The sequence below is a fragment of the Mesoplodon bidens genome (genome assembly GCF_964165515.1).
Source record: "Mesoplodon bidens genome assembly, chromosome: 4".
NCBI lineage: Eukaryota > Metazoa > Chordata > Mammalia > Artiodactyla > Ziphiidae > Mesoplodon > Mesoplodon bidens.
Window position 1 is genome coordinate 53132591 of NC_138160.1, and position 20595 is coordinate 53153185.

Consider the following 20595-nt stretch of genomic DNA (forward strand, 5'->3'; position numbering starts at 1 on the left):
TTCATGGATATTTCTTATTTTCCCAAGTTCTTGAGATTCTTCTGAATTCTCCATAGCTCCTATCCCAATGTGGTTAGAAAGCACCCAGTTATACTTACTGACTTGGCCTGAAACCCTAAAAATGTTGCAGCCAATTATCAGGTCTCCCATTAGGATTTTCCAATAACAACATTGCCATCATAATCAAAGACTATTTATGAACTTCTATAAGGGTCTTGGGCACTGACTTGCAAGTAAAATAACTACTAACGTGTACAATTCTGTAAAATGTCTCTTCTTTATCACTGGATTTTATCTTCCAAATGAATGTAGGAGTTAATCCACCCACTGTTAGGGAACAGAAGAGTTCATACTGTTTTCCATAACCACTGAATAATACTGAGAATATCTCTACATTTGATTGAAACACAAATAAAAGTTAGGTAGGCAGAATGTAATTACTGAAGCTGGACTATGGCCAGGAAACTTGGAAGAACACTCCCAACGTCTGCCAAAGATTCCACAGATAACCACAACCGGTCAGAATCTCCATTTCCATGTACCATCTTAAACACAGGTCTCTCTTTTAGCCCTGGGCCTCTAGCAAAATAAGGCCACTCAAGCAGTAAGATTCATAGGGAGAAAAGTTACATCCAGAGGTTCCTAAAGAACAATGTTTAGTTTTTTTCTGTTGTTTATTTTTTGACAAACTTATGAGGTCTACAGGAAATACCTAAAGCAAGTACTACAATGTTTCCAGCAGGAAATGCATCCTGTTTTGCTAACTTAGAAAAATGACCTTTAGTTATATAGCCAGATACTCATTCTTTCTAACATTTACCAACACTACAGAAGGATTCAGTTCTTCTTTAGGAAATGTAGAGAATGGTACAGTGTGTATATGTATATGTCTCATGCAGGATGAAGAGTCAAGAATTAACTCTACCTCTTACCTCATTTTTCATAAGACCATTTTTCTGAGGCCTCGGGATTATATCAGACTTTTTATATATACATGTATGCAGAAAAACATTATCTTAGTTAGATCTTCCTCAATGATCATATAAGTGGAGGTAATGATAAAATCTGAATTTGACTTTTTGACAGTTATAACCCTCAACTCTGTGTTTCTTCCCCAGAAGCAATTAAAATATATATAGATATATAACATGTGATGATAAATTAAATTCATATGTAAGAGTTATATGGTTAGGTTGGAACATTACTTGGAAAAAAAGATATAACATATCACTAATTCTGAGCTTATAATGCTGTTCAAGAATAGCAATGAAGAAGAAAACCCACTTATAATATCCTCTCAAATTCACTTCAGGCTTGTTTTTTAATTAAATTGATGACTAGTTTCTCATTGATTTTCCTTACTCCAAAAACCTTTACTTCCTGGCAAGCAGCAAAAAAATATAACATGGCCAAATTCAGAGTTATGCAGCCCTTACTTGTTGAGTTCTAAGGTGCTCACATGCTCAGGTGTCCTTAACATTAAATGCTTTGGTATTGATAGCTAAGACATCTCAAAACATACAGCCTCAGATTTCCTTACTTCTGACCAGTCCAAAGCCACCCACTGCGGTGGACATGACTGGTTGTTGCAGGGCTCCTTTTCAATAGGCCGGTGTGTTAAACAACCACTGTAGTCCAGTGTCTCCTCCTCAGAAGGTCCAATCTTCCTGATGCAGAGCACTGCCCTTGTGCGCATCCCACCATCACAAGTCTTGCTACATTCCAACCAGTCCCCAATGAACCACCTGCAACAAGAAGTGGAAGAAACACAGAAAAGCATTCCCTCAGTGCAGCCAGAGATTTCAGCAGAGTGAAGGCACTTTCTCAGTGGACTACCTCCTCTTCTCAGAAGAGCTAATATTTCAGTGTCAGTTGATGTGACAAATGACAAATGGAAGAACTGCTAAGGAAAAGATAACCCACTGTCGGCTGCCTTCTAGAGCAGAGTGCATGGGCTTTGGAGCAGGCAGAACCCAGGTTCAAACAAGCAATGCATTATGTGTTTTTAAACTTCTTTTTGTCCTTTTTTATTAATTTCTAAAACGAGGATAACAATATCAATCATGAGATTGTCCTGAGGATTAAGCAAGGTAACATATGAAGCTCCAAGCCACATGCTGGTAAATGGTAACAACTGGTTCTTCATGGGAGGGAGGGAGTCCTGATTTGTTACATTTGCCAGTTTTTGTGGTACGAATACTTCACTATGGCTAATTTCAGCCTATCACCTTGACATACTGAACACGAACAAGAGAAGATATGCTAGTAATAGGGTCTCAGGAGCCTCTAACAGTGTCTAACACACAACAAACAAGAAACAGTAGCCATTTTTATTATTACATTGAGGCAGGTTCTCCCTCAATTGAGGACTTTGTGATAAAACCACACTACAGGAGCTAGGGATTTGTTTTCTGATTCCCAGAAATGAATGTCATGCTCTCCATAAGACAGACTTCTTTATTGTCCTTACAGGGGCAGAGATGGCCCAGGTATCCATCCAGAAGACTTGAGGGTCCTAAAAACTGTGGTAAAAGCAGAGCCCTGAGCCAGCTCTGTGAAAACATGGAGATCCCTTGCTTTGACCCCTTTACTCTTAAAAACAGCTTCTACACAGCTAATGTGGGAAGAAACAGAAATATCTTAATAAATGAACATATCTCATATTTGTAGGTATACCACTCCTAAAGTCATCAATGAACTTTCATATATACAATTTCAGGGGTGTGTGTGTGTGTGTGTGTGTGTGTGTGTGTGTGTGTAGTATTTCTGCAGGACTCAGTCTTTTGGGCACATTAATTGGTCCAAGGGTATGAATCATGATCCCAATCAGACCAATAAGAATTCAGCTTTAGAATTTTTATACCTCAACGATAGCAAAAGGGACGCTTTCCTTTCTGGTCACAAAGGTGTATAAAGATACAAGAGCTGATGATGGCCATGTCCCCTGTCAAGTGGAATTAGCTGATCTGAAAGAATGCAGAGGAGCTAGAGAGTCCTGCAGGTATTTGAGTGCTTGATTCCAGCCATTCCTGAAGCTAGGTCCACTCTTACGATTCCCTCAGCTTTGTTATATAAACCAATAAATCCTCTTAAGTGCAGAAGCTAGCCAAAGTTGAAGTTGTGTTATTTCCAACCAGAGTCCTGACTGATATATTATTGTATTTAATGTAATGAATATATGCTGAATGCTTTCTATGCTCAAGGCACTGTGCTTTGTTTTATAGAAGAAAGTAAGACCCAGTGTTAGGAAAACAGTTCTCCAAAATTATGAAAAGTGCAATGATGGAGCTAGGACTAGATCCCCCATCAACTGATATCCACTGGATTTCATTTATAACACTGCCAAATAATAGAATCTAGATCACAAGCATGAGGTCAAAAGACATTTTCTTCAATCTGTACTTATAAATCACACATATATCCTAAATGGACATGTTCATGCTCTTGGTAGGAGAGTAGCCAGAGAGAAGAGTATTAAAATTTAAGAACAAATTTCACCTCTTTTCATGAACTTAGCTCATTTTTGCCAGTTTTGTATGTGGAAGATAATACCTTAGTGAAGTCAGAGTACTAGTATCCTAAATTTGAGCCTACACTCAACCAAATAAGCCACAATGGCCTTTGTTTACTATTATTTTTATTTTCTTTACTTACAGAGGGAAACCAGCATTTAGAAATATCATAACTAACCAGTTTCTCAAACTTAAAAATACATTTTGTCAAAAATTTTAAAATTTTCAACATAAGATTTATTTAAAGAATGATAATTTAATCCTGAATTTAAAAAATCTGATATTAACATTTTTTTTCTAAGTCATTTTCCAGAGGAGATTTAAAGTGATTTTCATATTCTTTCCGTTTTATTTTCCACAGATGAACAGGATCCTAAGTTGTTAGTACCATTTTTGGTAAAGAGGAAAATGTGTATTGAGAATAATAACTTGCATGCCAGCCATAGTGAAACTCTGATTCAATTCGCAGCAGTGATTTCATCACCAAGATTAGGGGATAAAACAGCAATGTGTATAACTCAGCCACAAAAAGTTCAGTCATACCATCTCCAGCCATGATCTCATTAGGTCTCATAATGTAAGAGGGATGGAGGCCTTCAAATTAAACACAGGTGCCCAGAGTAACAGCAGTGATTCAGGAGGTGTTGCTGTTTTTTTTGGTGCACGAGACCAGGGCCACCTCCGCCTTTTTATTCTTCGTCCTCTCTTTTATTACCAACCATCTTTTAACCTAGATGTATCACTCTAGCGTTTAAGTCAGAATGTATGAAAGTAAAAATATTAACTACACTTCCAATTTTCCTTCTGACTTTAACTTTGATTTCAGGTTCCACATTCAGTCCCTGTTGTGTCTTTATTGCTCACCAAATCATCCCTTCCCATGTCTCTCTAAAGGATTAAATCACCATCTAGTTATTTAAATAGCTTTGCAATTTTACCACTGCATCTATTAGTCCCAGTTTCACCACTCTCCTGTCCAGTGTAAGACAGACTGCTTCCTTCAACTTCATTCTCCATGTATTTGACCCTCTGATGACATTCTCCCTATTTCTCTTTTTTCATCCTCTAGTTTCAGTGGTAAAATATGAGCACTAAAATTATCTCTGAGACTATCAATTGCTGAATTATTATAATCTGAATAATACTGGGGCTATTTCTTTCTGAGCTGAAGACCCAGTGATAAAATTGTCTTCATCCTCATCAGGATGAAGAAGCTATACAGTTAGTGGGATTCACGTTTGAGTGTCTGAAATGAGTGGCTTGATGCAGCCTGTGTAATCTGATCTACATTATCTGTACCTTAAGAGGACAAACAATAATATTGGGGGAAGAAAATGAGATGATGGGAGTTGACTTATATGGTTTCTATGATTCCTCCCAGGTCTTACATTTTGGAGTTTTATAGAGGACTCTGATGATCTTTTTCTCAACTTAAAATAACAGATTATAGTCGTCCATGGGGTGAGGTGAAATGACTCAAAATAAAAATATACTATTAAAGAAAACCTAGCCCCTGGGTAAAAATCTCTCTCCAGTCTGACCATCCTTTTGCCCTTTTGCTTATAACTCTTACTGTACTTAACATATTTTGCCTTGTACTATAGTTATTTTTATATGTATTTGCCCAATTAGATTGTCCTTAGGAAAAAGAACCATTTTCCAAGGCACAGTGCCTTCCATATTGCAGTTGCTTAAAAAAATGTCTTTTAATTCTTGGTCACAGTATTATCACAATGTACTGTACTCCATTGTTTTCACCTTTCTGATTTTTGCAAATTTAAAAATCACAGTAACATACAGGAACTATATTCAGTATCCAAAGACTCTTCAAATGAGGTCATATATACAAATATTCTTGCTATTAAAAGACAGCATGGTCAAAACTGAACTCTTGGCCTTTCTCTTTGGATTCCAACTCAACATTACTTCCTTTTCTTACAGTGGGGCACTAGCTTCCTATCAGTCATGCTCTTTAATATCAACTCCTCCCTTTTCCTTTTCCTAATTATTTCTACCTATGTCATGAATCCTACCATTTTCATTCAATGCCTCTAGAATTCTTGTTTTTTTCCTATCCCTAGTCACCTCACCATCTTGACTACTATTCTTTTTCTCATAAAAGAGTTGCTGCTCTGACCACATTACTTTTTTTCCAGCAAGGCTTCCTCTGGCCTTTCAAGGTCCTCCAAATAAACGCTATTATTATTATTTCTTTACCAATGCCTCTTTTGTCTATTCTTCCTGGTCCCCTGTATTTTATGCAGAACAAGGATAAACCTTACTGCCCTCTGTTTTTCCATACTTTACTTATAAAGTCTCCAATATGACTAAAGCACATTTAAAATATTTCATTAGATAATTTCTGATGAAAAAATACCATTTAGGATTTTAAATTAATGGTACTGGGAAAACAATAATATTTGAAAATAAATATAGATCCTTTTCTCAAAGCAGGCAAATATATTTCAGATAGAGTTTACCGTAAAAAAAACTTTGAAAGTATAATCATAAAGTGGGTAAGGCCTTCATAACATTATACCAATGAAAGAAATAAAAGTTTGATAGTTTTTCTACATAGTATTTTAAAAAAACTTTTATAAGTAAAAATAGATCATAACACCATAATATGGGAAATATATAACAAACTAGGAAAAAAATGTCTAAAATAGTTAATATTCTTAATACATTGAGTTAATACAAATCAATAACAAAATGATAAACACTTCAGTAGAAAAATGGGTCAGGCCATGAAGAGCAAAAAAGAAGTAATACAAATGGCCACCGAACATAATTTTTAAATGTTCAGCCTCACCAGCAATTCTAGCACAAAAAATAAAATAGCAATTAGATATCAAGGGTTTTTCTTCCCTATAAAATAGTTAAAGATTGTTTTTAAAATAATACCCGGTGTTGTTCAGTTCAGGAAAATGACAGTCATATACGTACTGTTGGTGGGAATATACATTCATACATTCCTTCTAGAGAGCAACTTGACAGTTTGTCTCAGAGAGTAAAATATAATTCTATTTGAACCAGAAATTTTATTCCTATTCATTTAGCATAAGGCATAATTATAGAGAGCAAAGTTTTGGTAGCAAATATGGTTAATGCTGTGGAATAGAAAGGGATCAAAAGCTAGGACCCAGACGAAATTGTTCAACAGTGGAAAACCAATTTAAATAAATAATGACATATCTACTAAATGTTGTAGATGATGTTTAATGTTCAGAACAACATAATGTTCAATATGTTGAGAACTGACTACAGAGCATCATAAATAATATAATTCCATTTTTTATATACATGTGCCTATGTAGACATAGAAAAAGATGAAATATATAGATCAAAATATTAACAGTGGTCTTACAAGTATTGTAAGTGTTTTTTTAGTTTCTTCTTTCTACTTATCTGCATTTAAAAAATTTTACGCTTTAATATGTATGACAAAAACCAAATATGATTATCACATTGTCATCTGAAAAACCTTCTCTCTTCCACACTCATTTAATGTCTTACTGAATTCAGTAGTTTTTCAGTGAGCTTTATCTCTATAATACCAATGTCTACTGGGAATCTTATTACATATGACAACCATTCTGAATAATTAAGATTTCCTTTTTTCATAGTCTGAATTCAAAGGAATAAAGAAGAAATTTAAAAGGACTGATAAAAGAGAAATATTTTAAATATGTATCATTAGCTCTTTCCAACAAAGAAAACTGTCTGTCTAAATTTTCTATCTTTTTCAAATTCCATTTTCTTACTCCAAACAACAAAAAAAGTTAAGAAGTAACTTTTTATTTCCGAACTACAAAAGGAAGGGAAATATGAAACAGTTTTATCTGAGTAGGTTAATTCCAATGTCAATTATCCTTAAAATGTTAAAAAAAAAAATCTCCCATGTAATATACAAGCACATGATATATGGAATGAAATGACCAACCACAGAAATCTCAAAGGATGTTTGAATAGCATTTGAACTTAAACAAATAAAAAAGCTGAGGCCAAAATAGAACAGGTGTGACCAGGCCCAGTCAGATGCCTTAAATGGCTGATCATGACAAACATAATACTTAAAGTACTGAGTGTCGGGGAATTAACTTACTGGGTTGAGGCTCACAATTATATGAAAACATGCTTAAGTTATTGGAAATGTCAAAAAATATCTTCTGGTTTTTGAGTATCACTTTGTTTTATATAGCTTTTCAGTTTCTCTTGAGATAAATTTATAAAAATAATTAGCAGAAGAAAGGAAAATAAGAAAACAAATATCTTGTCTTTGTAATACATATCATAGGTTGTACTTCTATACTTTCTCATGTCTGGCTTTTAAGGAGTTAGTTACATGGTGATCACATTTGAAAAAGAAGAGACATGAAATTTTAAAAGTCTTAGAATAAAAACTTCTATCACCCTAGATTCTGTGTTCCTTCTTGGTAGCCACTGCCCTAAACCTTTTCAAGAGACTAGGAGTGAGTATTTCTCCTTAAAATTAAAACATTCAGGCAGACACTGACTTTGGATATTGAAAGTTCAAAGGCATTATTATTTTGGAACAAATATCAAGAAATGCATCTTGCTTTAACCATATTAGGGACCTGCATTCTTTATCCATTGTAAGTCCCAGATTTTTGTGACTCCACTTTTAGAAAAAGGCTTACTTCATTATAGAGCTTTCCTCTCCAGTTCTAGAGAGCTTGGAATACATAATCTCATTTGCCTACTCTCGTTTTCTTTATCAATTTCATGTTGGGATAATTAGCTAATCTGGGGGATAATGGTTACTCTGATTTCTCAAACAAGAATGAAATGCCATTCACACATATTTTGTCTTGCTATTGTCAATCAGGCAAAATCCCTAAAAAGATCAGTATTTTCAGCATTAACTCAGCATCTTTGTCCTTTTTCGCAAAATTATTGCCTTTTGCTCAAACGAGAAACCTTTCTGTTCCTACAGATTCCTACAGTGTGGCCCACTGATGGCAGGTCTCATATTTTTAAGTTTAAATTTTTAAGAAGTCATCATTAAGATGGATGGGCTCTCTTCTTGTACCTCCCTTTACAGTGAGTTGTAACTGCTACATTAATCAACAGAAAAGGACTGAAGTACACCTCTAGGCCTGTGCTCTACACTCAGAAGACAGGATGCCTTAGGATGACAGAACTTAAAACTGGGCCAGCAAATTAAAGCACTGATACTCCATTACAGAATATTTCTAAACCATTTAAAATATCTTTAAGCCTTTAGGATAATATCTGGAAAAGATAGGACTGCACGCCAATCTACCATATTTTACTGGATCTAAGATACCATTATTTTATGTACCATTAAAGAAAAATAATGCCAATTATTATTGTAAGATACCATCAACTGCAAAATGAATCTAATTTCAGAGATGTTAAAATGCAAATGATATGTGCTTTAGAATTAATGAAATATGACAATTGCCAGCACTATGCCAGGATCAACCTATTGAAGTTCCTGCTTTAAAGGGGTTAATTACTAAGTCCTGTGGATAAATAGGAATCAAAATTCCACCCTCTGTGATGTTTTACCCCCTTTTCTCAGCCTAATTTATTTATATCGTATGAATGTATGTTTCCAAATAAGAATATCTAATGTTTTTCTCTTTGCACTTGAAGAAAATAATTCTCACTTCTTTCTCTTACTTACTCTGGTGGGCAGGGCTCAGTGTTGCAGGTTCTTTGATTTTCAGGTGGCTTACTATCAGGGTCACAGTAATTGTTCTGGACAATGGAGTTGTCATCCAACCTTTTACAGACCACCTCCTGTCTTTGGACACCTTGAGAAAAGGAGGACATCATTAATTGAAGAGTAGTTTACCTTCCAGTAAGTTAGGTATGCATAGCTTTCCTCTGTGGGGGATCAACCTCACTGGATCGCTGCTGTCTTATCTGTTCCAGAAACACTTGACTGCTCCTCTAAAAAGGAGAGAAGACCTGGTCATTATATTGCAAATTTAGGCAAAATTATTCTCATATTTAGAAACATAACTGTTTTCAAGTTCAGAAAAGAAACTATTGGTAATTTTAAACAATTAGTATTCCCATTTGTATATTCTTCTTCATGCTTTCCTTTAAAAAAAGAAACTTTATTTTCCCAAAATATCATCAGATAAAATGTATGAATATACATTTCAGTGCAAAACAATGGTTGGATATCTATGTAAAAACAAAACATTAGGGACAAATTTACTTTTTAATATCTTGTAGGACAAATCCAATCAATTCAGTCTTTGTTAGGAACACGTAACATTCACACATTTCATTTTTTCTCCTTCCATTTACAGATTTATTTCTCTGAAAGCCCACAAAGTCTAGAATTTAAAGTGAGCCTGCAGTGAGCCTCTTTGGACTGCAACCCATCAGTAATCTGTTTGCTTTGATAGAGTCAGCCCTTGTTGATTACACCACTGGCAAACAGATACACACATTTTCCATCAAATATTAACTTACAAAGTACTTATCTCATTCTCAAAAATTGGTCTATGTAACCTGTTTGCCACAGCTAAAAATATTCTCATAAAATTTGTAAAATTCTAAATATATGTTTATTATTTAATGGCAAAGATATCCACCACACCTTGCTCACATTTCACAAAATACGAAGACACACACAAACACATTCTTATCTGTAAACATGCCTGGTGAATAGACTTTATGCAGATTCATTTTCTCTTCAGTGTGGAGGAATCAAAAGAAGCAAAGATAGGTGTATCAAGGTCTCAGAGGAAAGTCAATCTACAAGACAATGCTAAGTGTTCCAGATCCTATAGAGGTAGCAGCTTACTCCCAGAATTGAAAATCAAAGCACAAACTAAGCTATCCCCCTTACTCATTCATCCCATCTCTATAACCCGGTAGGCTAAATTACCTAGAACCAGTTATAAAAGCAGCATTAGCAGTATCCAAGTAACTACAGCTTCATACCTACCTAGCCCCACACAAACCTTCAGTTTTTCTTTTTCTTTTTCTCAGTTGCTTTTAGTAGTGCCCTAAAGAAAAGAGTTTGACCCCAAATTAGGGAAATCAATGTGAAACAGGACCATTCAGTGAAGGAAACTGTCACCTAAAGAGCTACGCACCAAATGCTTCCCCAAGGTCCCTTAAACATCCTGGGATGGCTGCAGGTGGGAGTACCTCAGTCATCATGTTTTGCACACTTCTAACTAAGCACTTTGAATTTAAAGATAGGGAAATCTCTTTCCCTGATGGCGAAAACCATTAAGTCCCATAGCTTCCATGATGGTAGTGAGCAGATGAAGAAGGTATATTTTATTACTTGCAGTGACCCAAGGCTCTTACTGATCACGTTTTTTGGTTTTCCTAAATTTAGAGCTTTAAAATATAGACAAACAACTTACTTGCAAAATGTCTCACAGTATGTGCTGTATTCATTCCATCCCAACTCCTTGAATAGGCCAAATATCTCAGTTTATACGACAACAGTTTGGAATTTTTTAACTATTAAACTTTAGATTTTTGAGGGAAGAATGATTCACACCAGGCATAGCTTTGACCCATTCACAGATGTTCCACAGTATTCACCACATATCTCCTCATTGTGTCATTCCAGTGGGCAGATAACTAAGTCCATGTGATTCACCTGGATAAAAATCTCTATTATTAGTCATAGGATTCAACACCCACTGCCACAGTGGCTCAGAATAGCCATCTACCTGGGTTCAATACTTGCTCCTATCAGGAGGAGCAGGCGACTGTTTTTATAGGTTAGCATGGTTATTTTTTAAAATAACCATTCAAATATGATTATACTTGGAGGGGGGAGGCTCAAAACATCCACTTACACAAAGGATTTACAACTTCAGCCAACTTTAATAAATACATTTAATAACTAAAAAAATATGATTAAACTTGCAATAAGGAAGTTGGCATTCAAGCTAGTATCTCGGTTGTTTTTCAGAAAAGGATAAACTTTTTATTTTTATTTTACTTTACCGAGGGAGGATAAACATTTTCAACACTACAAAGTGGAACTGATATTGCTTTATATAAGTGGCAGAAACATCAATTCAGTTTCTACAGCTTAAGATAAAATTCTACTTCCTTTAAAATCTTAGAAATGTTGTTTGGTTATAATGACATTAGTTTTTAAAAGTAGCCTTTAATATAAAAGCAAGGCTTCTGCAATTTGAATCACAGATGAAATATTAGTTATTAGAGGTAAGATTTACATTTGATTTTAAGATAAATTCTAGCCATGTATGATCTTGAAAAACTTCAGCTACATAACATTTATTGTTAAAAATTTGGAAAATACACAAAACCAGAAAGAACAAAATAAAAATTATCCACAATCTCATATCTTTGCTCTGGACCTTTATTTTTATTTTTATTATTATTATTTTTTGCTGTACATGGGCCTCTCACTGCTGTGGCCTCTCCCGTTGCGGAGCACATGCTCCGGACGCGCAGGCTCAGCGGCCATGGCTCACGGGCCCAGCCGCTCCGCTCCGCGGCATGTGGGATCCTCCCGCATCAGGGCACGAACCCGCGTCCCCTGCATCAACAGGCGGACTCTCAATCACAGCGCCACCAGGGAAGCCCTGGACCTTTATTTTTAAGGCTATTTTGTTCTTTGGTGGGATCCAGTAATTAATTTAAAATTACATAGTGCACAAACTAAAAATGCCAGCTAAATATGGTTCGCAGGTCATTCATTCATTCATTCATTCATCCATTCATTCATTCAATAGAGAATAATTACTGAATACAAGGCACTGTACTTCTTATGAGATATTGAGCTAAGTGCTGAGAATTACAAATTGACTTAATTTTGTCATGCCTCTCAGACTTCTTAAAAACTAGAATTTAGGATATTTGGGGGTACATTTCACTTTCATAATTTCAGAATGCTATTTTTTATGAAGTAAAAGTTAAAGTCCTTGAATAAGCAGCTGAAATAACTGTATTTTACAAAGATGCATTTTCCTTGCATTCATCTTTTATTAATTTTCTTCTAAAATGTCATATTAGACAGTGTGGTATTTCACACTCAAGAACTGACTATACTAGTAATCTATTCCAAACCTTCCTAAAATGCTGAACTATCTCCCTTCAATAGCACAAATCTCCTTCCAACTTTTACCCCCACACTTGGCAGGTTTACAGAATTTTTTTTGTTTTTTTTCTTTTTAAATCAGCAGCAACAGAATAACTCTCTAAACCAATGCACCTAATTGAATGGATTTTTCAACACATACTTTTGGATTAAGGAAAATGCAGCTTTTAGCTTTAGAAAACACAGATCAACTGGAAATAATCTAAACCAAGTCAACAAGAGAAATGATTGAGTTTAGAATCTTTTTATATGATCAACCCTCTTGTACATAGCTTTTTTAAAAGTAATCTGTAAAACATTGCTAAGAAGTTGATTTAAACCTTTCAGGAATAATTACATCCAGTTACACAAAACCACTATGCTTTCAAATCTAAAGATGTATAGTTTATAACCTAAAACATAAAATGTCCGTATGACCAGTCAGTATATGCCTAATCAAAAACAAAATTCTGGTGGCTTAGTGCCCATATCCCCTGGAGATATGCAGGTGTTCTGCAGAATTTAATTGGTCAAACTTAAAATTGCACCAATTATATTTTATTCTTAAACACCTGAAGTTACTGGCATGCAAATTCTATACCCAATTCTGTTTTTAAACGCAATTCCTCTTCCATGCTTAAAAAAAAAAAGAACTTTAATGGTTTCATATTACAAAATTTAAGTACAAAGATGCCCTTACCAATACATATTTACTTTAAACTCTCTAAAATGGGTGTATCCTGTTTAGAGTCTTTTAATTTGCTTACCATTTTGGTTCTTTGATACCAAAGATGGTTCTTAACACGGAAATGTAATTCTTATTTTTAGCCTGGAAGTTTAAATTTGTCAGATCTTATATTTAATTTCTGCTAAAAGTTACAGATGATCTACTTGCCCATCAAAGGTTCTGCTGTCCAATGGGAGGAAGGAATACCCAACTTGAATCACTGCTCAAGCTACACGTCAAGAAATGGCATTTAGTATTTTGAAGTAGCATACACCATAGGAAAATGAGCAAGAAGTCCACCAAGCTGCAAGTGAGTCCTATATGGAGCCCTTCATCTGTTGTGCTTACTCTAGGAAATGGTGATGGTTCAAGAATATAGGGTCTTTTGCTCAGCAGCTGCAGAGCCAATCCTGAGTGAAGACTTTAGAGACCATTCCTCCTCTTCATTTCTTGCCTCCTTTTCAGTCCCTCTTCTACTCTTCTTATAAGCTGCTCAATGTTCTCATGTCCCATCTCTCTTCTTTCAGATAATTAAATCATTTAATAAGTTCATGTGTAACAATATTTAGCAATTTATTGCTTTTCTTAGGGTAGTTCATCATTTTAAAAGTAGAGAGAGGGCACTTAATGCACAGAAATTACCACTTGAATCTCATTTGAAAGAGTGATATGTATTAAACCAAGAAGGATGTGGGAGAGGTTAAGGGCAAGAGAAAGATCTTCTAGGTCTTCTCAAATCTACTCATAAGAACCAGCATTTCAGTCCTAGACAATTCAATTGGTAAGTGAGCAGTCTGTAACTACATGTAAGTCAGTAAGGGAAAGACAGAAAGGAAAAGTGTAACTTTGGGATTGATGGGCTAATCAACATCTAGATAATTTAACCTAGTGGCAAAGCACATCCTATCTACCCAAGAAACAGTTTTCTGAAGAATAGGGGGGAAAAAGTTAATAAGTCAGAACTTACAGTACAAATGTGGTTGGTGGCTAAGGCAACAATTTGCTTAACCACAGCATCCAAAGTAGCTAGCAACCAAGACAACACTATATAACCACAGTATACAGAGCATATGGCCAACAACATTAATTTAATCTAAATCTTCAGTGCAGATAGCATCCAGAGAGCAACAAGTGCCAGGAAAAAAATGTCTCTCTGCTCTGCCTTTCATGGCTGGAATCTGGCTGCTGTGCTGTGTGATTATTGGCCAGACATAAGCATTTGTAGGGCAGAGCAAAGCCCATCTGCCTTGGATCTAACAGCTGGCATCAGGGTACCAATCAGCTCCACCCATTTGCTTCCTTCTTCTCAAGAGCCTCCTGCTAGTTTTTATCTCCCAAAGGTTTTCTTTCTCTGCCTTTCCAGTGTCTTCCCTTCTGTCTTAAGCAAAATTATATGTCCCAAGGAAGCAGGATTAAGAAAAGGAAAATGCAGCTCTAAAAATATTTATTTTTCTAGAACAACTCTGTTTAGTGATGGTAAGGTAGGGTGGTGCATACATATACTGTGTTTATTTGAAATCACACTACCCCTGGAGGGAATTCCGACTACTCATTATAAATTAACAGTAATCTCTTCCACGGAAAGGTCTAACTTAACTCATTGAATTCCTACTAAGTCTAAGCCATGGGTTTTCATTATCATAAGGGGGAAAATGAGTGAGACAGACTTGACCTCAATGAGATTACATTAATAATGAAGGGAGGGGATAAAGCAAGTACCATTATAATTATATTATGGAACCTACCTCATCTAATAAAACAATGCACTTTCAGATGTAATATTTCGAATTTTACAGTTCCTTCATTTTGTTATGTTGCTGTCTGATTTCTCTCTCCTTTATCTTCATGGATCTTAAGAACTCATCTCATAGCCAAATGTCTATGATGTAATTCCCTTTCACTTTATCTTGTTACGATATTTTTTTCTCACTCTGACTTCTGCCATGTTTAGTTACTACCTCTTTTTGAGTTCTAGGCAGTTTAGGTAAATGATCTAAGGCAAGTTTTCATTCTCCTTTGTAAAATGAGACCAAAAAATTAGATGATTTCTAATGTTCCTTTCAGATCCAAAATTCTATGAAAGTTGTCTTTTCTTTTTTCCTTCACAATTCAATTGTTCACTTTTACCCCTTCTAGGTCTGCTTTTCCCCTGTCCTCTACAGAATAGGTCTGGAAAACAGGTATTTGTTAGATTCTGTTTGGTTCTGCGTCGTGTTTCAGTGTCTCATTTCTTAGCAGTGTGAGGTACATATCAAAGGGGTTAGACATGTCAAGAGGCAGAACACTAACTAGAAATAGGACTTTGTGAGAGACAAGTTGCCTAATATAAAGAATTAACTCATATTATACTAAAAAGGAATTTCCATGAACTTTAGTAGGAGCTTATTTGTTTTGGGTATTTCATTAAACATTAGAGGAATGATGCTGGAGTACAAGGAGGTCTTGAGTTTCTTCCACACATTGTGATGGATTTATTACCAATAAAGAAGCTTTTCTTTAATTATATATAGAATCCTTTTCTTGGAACCAAAGAGTAAATATTTCAGATTTGAATTATAACGAGGACACAATCATAAACAAGCTATATAGTTTTAAATGAAAATCTTAATTTTGTTTAGATAAAAAATGGGAATAATAATATCATAAGATCCTATAAAATCAGGGTGATAATGCTTATCATTACAAGAGGTTTTATTTTTTCCAAAAGTATTTTATGCATAATACCTTGTAAAGATGCATAGTGTTATGATTGTCAAAAATGAGATTTGGGACAAAATTTCAGTGAAGTGAAACATGACCTGTGACACATAGATCATAAATACAATAGGAATGCACTTAAACTTTGGTTTCAGCCTTACTCAAGTTTTTCAGTGAGTAAGATGTATCCCGGCCCTATTCACATTAGAGAAGAATATAATCTCTAAAGCAACAGAAATGAAATGGAAGAGGAAGGAAAACAGCATTAGGAGGAGTGCTTTAGGTTAGCACAGATTTCTTGCCCTCAGTTATAAATCTTAACACTAGAGAAAATGCAAGCCACAATATGCAAGGGTAAACAGTAAAAAATGTCAGGTTATCAAACTAAACTTTCATATGTAAATTTTTTACAAGAAGTTAGAAAGCTTAAATTATATTGAAAATACACAGGAGAATTCAAAGAATTTTTTTTAAAGTGTATTCTATAGGGGAAGCTACATACTTAAGGAAAAAGATAAATAGAAATAATTATTAGAGACAAAAGAAAAAACATATTAACTTCTGAAGCATGAACCAGCCAAGAGCATGAGTTTACCTAGAGGAGTAGCCCTCTCAAGGGCATGTTACATGAGAACTGAGCCAAGTGCAATTGATGGCTACAGAGCATAGGCTTTTGGGAGCTGTGATGTTCACAGGTGCCCTGCTCTGATGCCTGGCATAACTAACCCCGTATGTTAAAGGGTACTCTTTCCTTCTCAACATTGAAAATGAACTGAAAGAAGGGGATGATGGGAGAGAGTGAATAGGGGAATGCCACAGTCAATGCAATGATAGACTACTGTCTAGTCTTATAAATATTTTATTTTTCAAAGACCAAAGAGAAAATTACGGAATAATGAACAAAGCTGATGCAAATCTTTATTCCTTGTAAACTCAAGTCACGTTTTACAAGGGACTTGTATAATTAAAAATATCACAGTGATCTGTTTTATGTCTAAGTTTGGTATATACAGGAACCAAATGTAAAAGGACCCTCATAGTTTCAAACAATAGTACAACCTCACACAGAAAATACCCTTTATAGGGAATTTTTCTTAAAAACTAATTATATAACTATATTTCTTCAAAGGAAAAGAAATGACAATGACTAAAGGGCTTTTAATTATTCAAACTAAAATTTCCATCTGGTATCTTTCACTTAACTCAAAGTAAATTTTGGATAGTAATTCCTAAATTAAAGTGAAGCAAACAATTATAAGATTTGACTTATTAATGTCTTTCACACTTAATTTCAATCAAGTCTATTTTGAAACTTGAAAAATAATTGAATTTTGTTTTCCTCTGTTCCATTTTGGGACCCCTCCACTTTGAGTTTCTTTCCAAATTAAGTGAATATGTCCTTTATAAGCTGCAATACAAGTGTTAATGGTCAGTTGACCATTATTAGTGATGTTAAATATGTTAGCCATGTTAGAATTAGCAAAGAAATTAAACGGACATCTGTGAATATGTAAAGCATTTGCCTTTGTTTTATCTGGTACTTTGAGAGCTATTCTCTTTCAGTCAGATATTAGTACTGGCAAAAAGATTACATCATATATTTCTAATAATTATTTTTTTAAATTGTTATTTTAGAATGGACTTACGTACTTTTAAGTGCACACTTATAGTTCTGTTGTATCATTCTTGAAAATAACAAAATATGTAACATTAACATAAAGTGCTTCCATAGAAACAATGTAGAAATATCCAGCTTTCTAAAGGGGCCAGGTAATCTGCATGATAGATTCATTAAAATAATTTGAAAAGTCTATTATTAATAAATGGAATAGTGTGGATTATTACATAAACTTGTTAGGTAGTAAACTGCAAGGGAGAATTTGCTATCAGGGGCTCTTTTAAATATATAGTTTCTTTTTCTTTTCTCTCTCTTTTTTCTTTCCCTTTAATCACCTACTAACCTGAAACTGAACTAACAGAGACAGAGGAAGGAAGCATATTCAGGAGGGCACATCAGAAGAAATACTTAATACAGATATGAAGGAGAAATTTACATATTACTTAAAACCTCTAGTTTCTTAATGGAAGTGCAGAAGAGTCTCCATTTTTAAACTCTGAACATCACCAGGACCCTGAATAAGGAGTTTATATGCATTTTTTCCTCTTACGAGATGAAGTTCACCATCTACTGAAAGGAAGCTAGGTGACTAATTTTTGTCCAACTTTACTGACACTCATTTGAAATCAAGAGTTCTCAAACTTTCCTGGTTCATAGTACTCTTAGTGTCCCAGTACTTTTTTCACAGCCCTCCCAGGCAGGAAAAAAAAAAAAAAAATCTGAGTTTCACTTATTAACCACTCAATAGTAATAATTTGCGTGGTGTATAACAGTGTCACTGTGTTTCCATTGAAAACGTACAACATTCTGCAGTGCCTCTGTGAGTCTGCTATAGTGTCCTGGGGTACTATGGGGCGTTGTGAAAAATATGGCCCTAAATCAGGAAAATACAAATAGTACTTGGAAACTATGTAAAGCATCTTAAAAATCTTAAAGAGTAGAAACCAGTTTCAGTATGTATAAGACTCCAGGTGAGCCAGGTGAAACCACAAAAAGTAAAATAAAAAGAATTTGCCCTAGTTAAAAAGAGGAAAAACATAGAAAATCTTTTAAAAATTTATATGCTATACACACACACACACACACACACACACACAACACATTAGGCTTAAGATGCCATCCAGGGAAGAAAAAGAATAACAAATAAAACAAGCATCTTTATAAAATTTGAGTGTCAAACACACAATAAAAATTAATTAGGCTATGTAAATGTAAAAGATAAAGTAATGATAACATTCTAAATGGTCAAAGACAGTTGATTAGAAACATTCCTGAAACACTCCATTGTATAAGTAAGAAAAATCTGTGCTCTTTGATCTTCAAACAAAATCAAAATTGCCTCTAAAAATAAACCTGTCTCCCCCTCCCAGTCCTCCATCTAAGCATAGCTTTAGCTTATCTTTTTTTTTTCCCCTGAGCTGCTAAGCAATGAATGTTTAGCAGAGAGATGCCTTTGTCAGCAGAAACCTGACCAAATTGGTATGCAGTTTTTTGTACTTCAACACAAAGAGAAAGAAAAGCCTAGAAAAAACAATTTGAAGAAAGTAATCAGAAGTGTCAGTAGAACTGATTGCAGGATGAAGACTGTATATTTACAGTATAAATGTAAAACTAATACATGAAAATACATATGTATTTCTGACCTTTCTTTGCACAACTAAAGGATCCTTAAGCTTTCTTTCCTGACAGAACAGGTACAACAGTACAGCATCAACTCTCAGTTAATTGGTTTTGGAAGTTTTGCTTTAAAGCCTAAGGGTTGTATTAAATAAGAGGAGGAGTTGGGGTGGGGAGCGGGGAGAAGGTGGGGGTGGAAGGGGAATGGTTTGAATAGTGGGAAATGAGAGCACATCCAGAAAGATAGGGGAGGAAATTATCATGAATACTGCTGCATTTTGCAAAAATTCATTCCCTAACAAAAACAACAATTTCCTAAAACAATAAAAGGCCTTCTCTGATTACAACTATAAGTCGCAGAGAGAAAAAAATGTTTGTTATCAGTTTTCACAAATGTTGAGTTAAAACAGGGGCCTCATATTCTGACTTGTGAGTCTAAATTAAAGTTGGTTAAGTACATAACCATTTGTTCATTTTAGCTCCCTAAGTACCACAGAAACTTGAAATGAGAAGAAAGGATTTTGGAAAATCTCTTTAGCACAATTGCACTTGAGCTTAGTCAAAAGGCCAAGAAATGATATTTAGCACAATTTCGGTCAGTTTTGAAAGCATTAATTAGATGCTTATAAATGATCCATCAGGTGAAGAAGAAAGCACGTAAATAAACTAAACTACAAAAAAAGCTTTCTAAAGGCATGTTCAAGGCCAATGGCCACACTAAACAAAATTATGTAATTAATTGGTATTCTACCACTTTTTTCATTTCCTTCTCTGATGTCCCTAGCTAACTTTCCCACTCCAGATACTTATACCTAAATCTCATTAACCTTTGCATCCAACTAGTAGCCAACTAATAACAGAGATGTGAGTTAGTAATGCTCCCAGAGGTATTTGCATCTGAATGTAAATTATTTGAAGACTAAATAAACCTTCAATTAGCCTCAAAGGCAGTACTTCTCAACCGTGGCTACACATTAGAATTACCTAGGGACCTTTTAAAAATCTGATGCCCAGGCCATACTCCCAAGCAATTAAATTGGAATCTCTGGGGGCAGGCCCAAGTGTCAAAATTGTTTAAAGTTCCCCAGGTGATTCCAATGTGCAGCCAAAACTGAGAATCATTGCTTTAGGGAAAGCATTTGAAAAAATGAAATTTCAAGCTAGTAAAGGAGAAATTCTTGAGTGGGGAATATATCATGTTGCTCTATTGATGATGTCAACTGATGAAAAAGCTCTCTTCAAGGTAAAGGACCATTTTTATTACAAGAGAAAATGCTACATTAAAAAAAATCACTAGACTTCTAAGTCTTGATTTCAGCGTTACTTCACTTGAGTATTACTG

General features: G+C 34.9%; 1 protein-coding gene across 11 annotated transcripts in view; it reads right to left on the reverse strand.

Moving 5' to 3' along the window:
* Positions 1 to 20595, reverse strand: part of ADAMTS6 (ADAM metallopeptidase with thrombospondin type 1 motif 6) — a 270592-nt gene that overhangs the window by 24881 nt on the left and 225116 nt on the right. For 9 of the 11 annotated variants that reach the window (XR_014015831.1, XM_081233911.1, XM_081233913.1 and 6 more), the window contains 2 exons: positions 9187 to 9316; positions 1541 to 1745 (listed from right to left, as the gene is read on the reverse strand). Coding sequence is in view for 9 of the 11 variants with exons in the window: in XM_081233911.1 (XP_081090037.1) it covers positions 1541 to 1745; positions 9187 to 9316 (335 nt within the window). In the remaining 2 variants the exon portion in view is untranslated. Of the gene's footprint in view, positions 1 to 1540; positions 1746 to 9186; positions 9317 to 9357; positions 9456 to 10897; positions 11140 to 20595 lie in introns of those variants that run through there. The other 2 variants (XM_081233915.1, XR_014015832.1) reach the window with 2 other exon arrangements.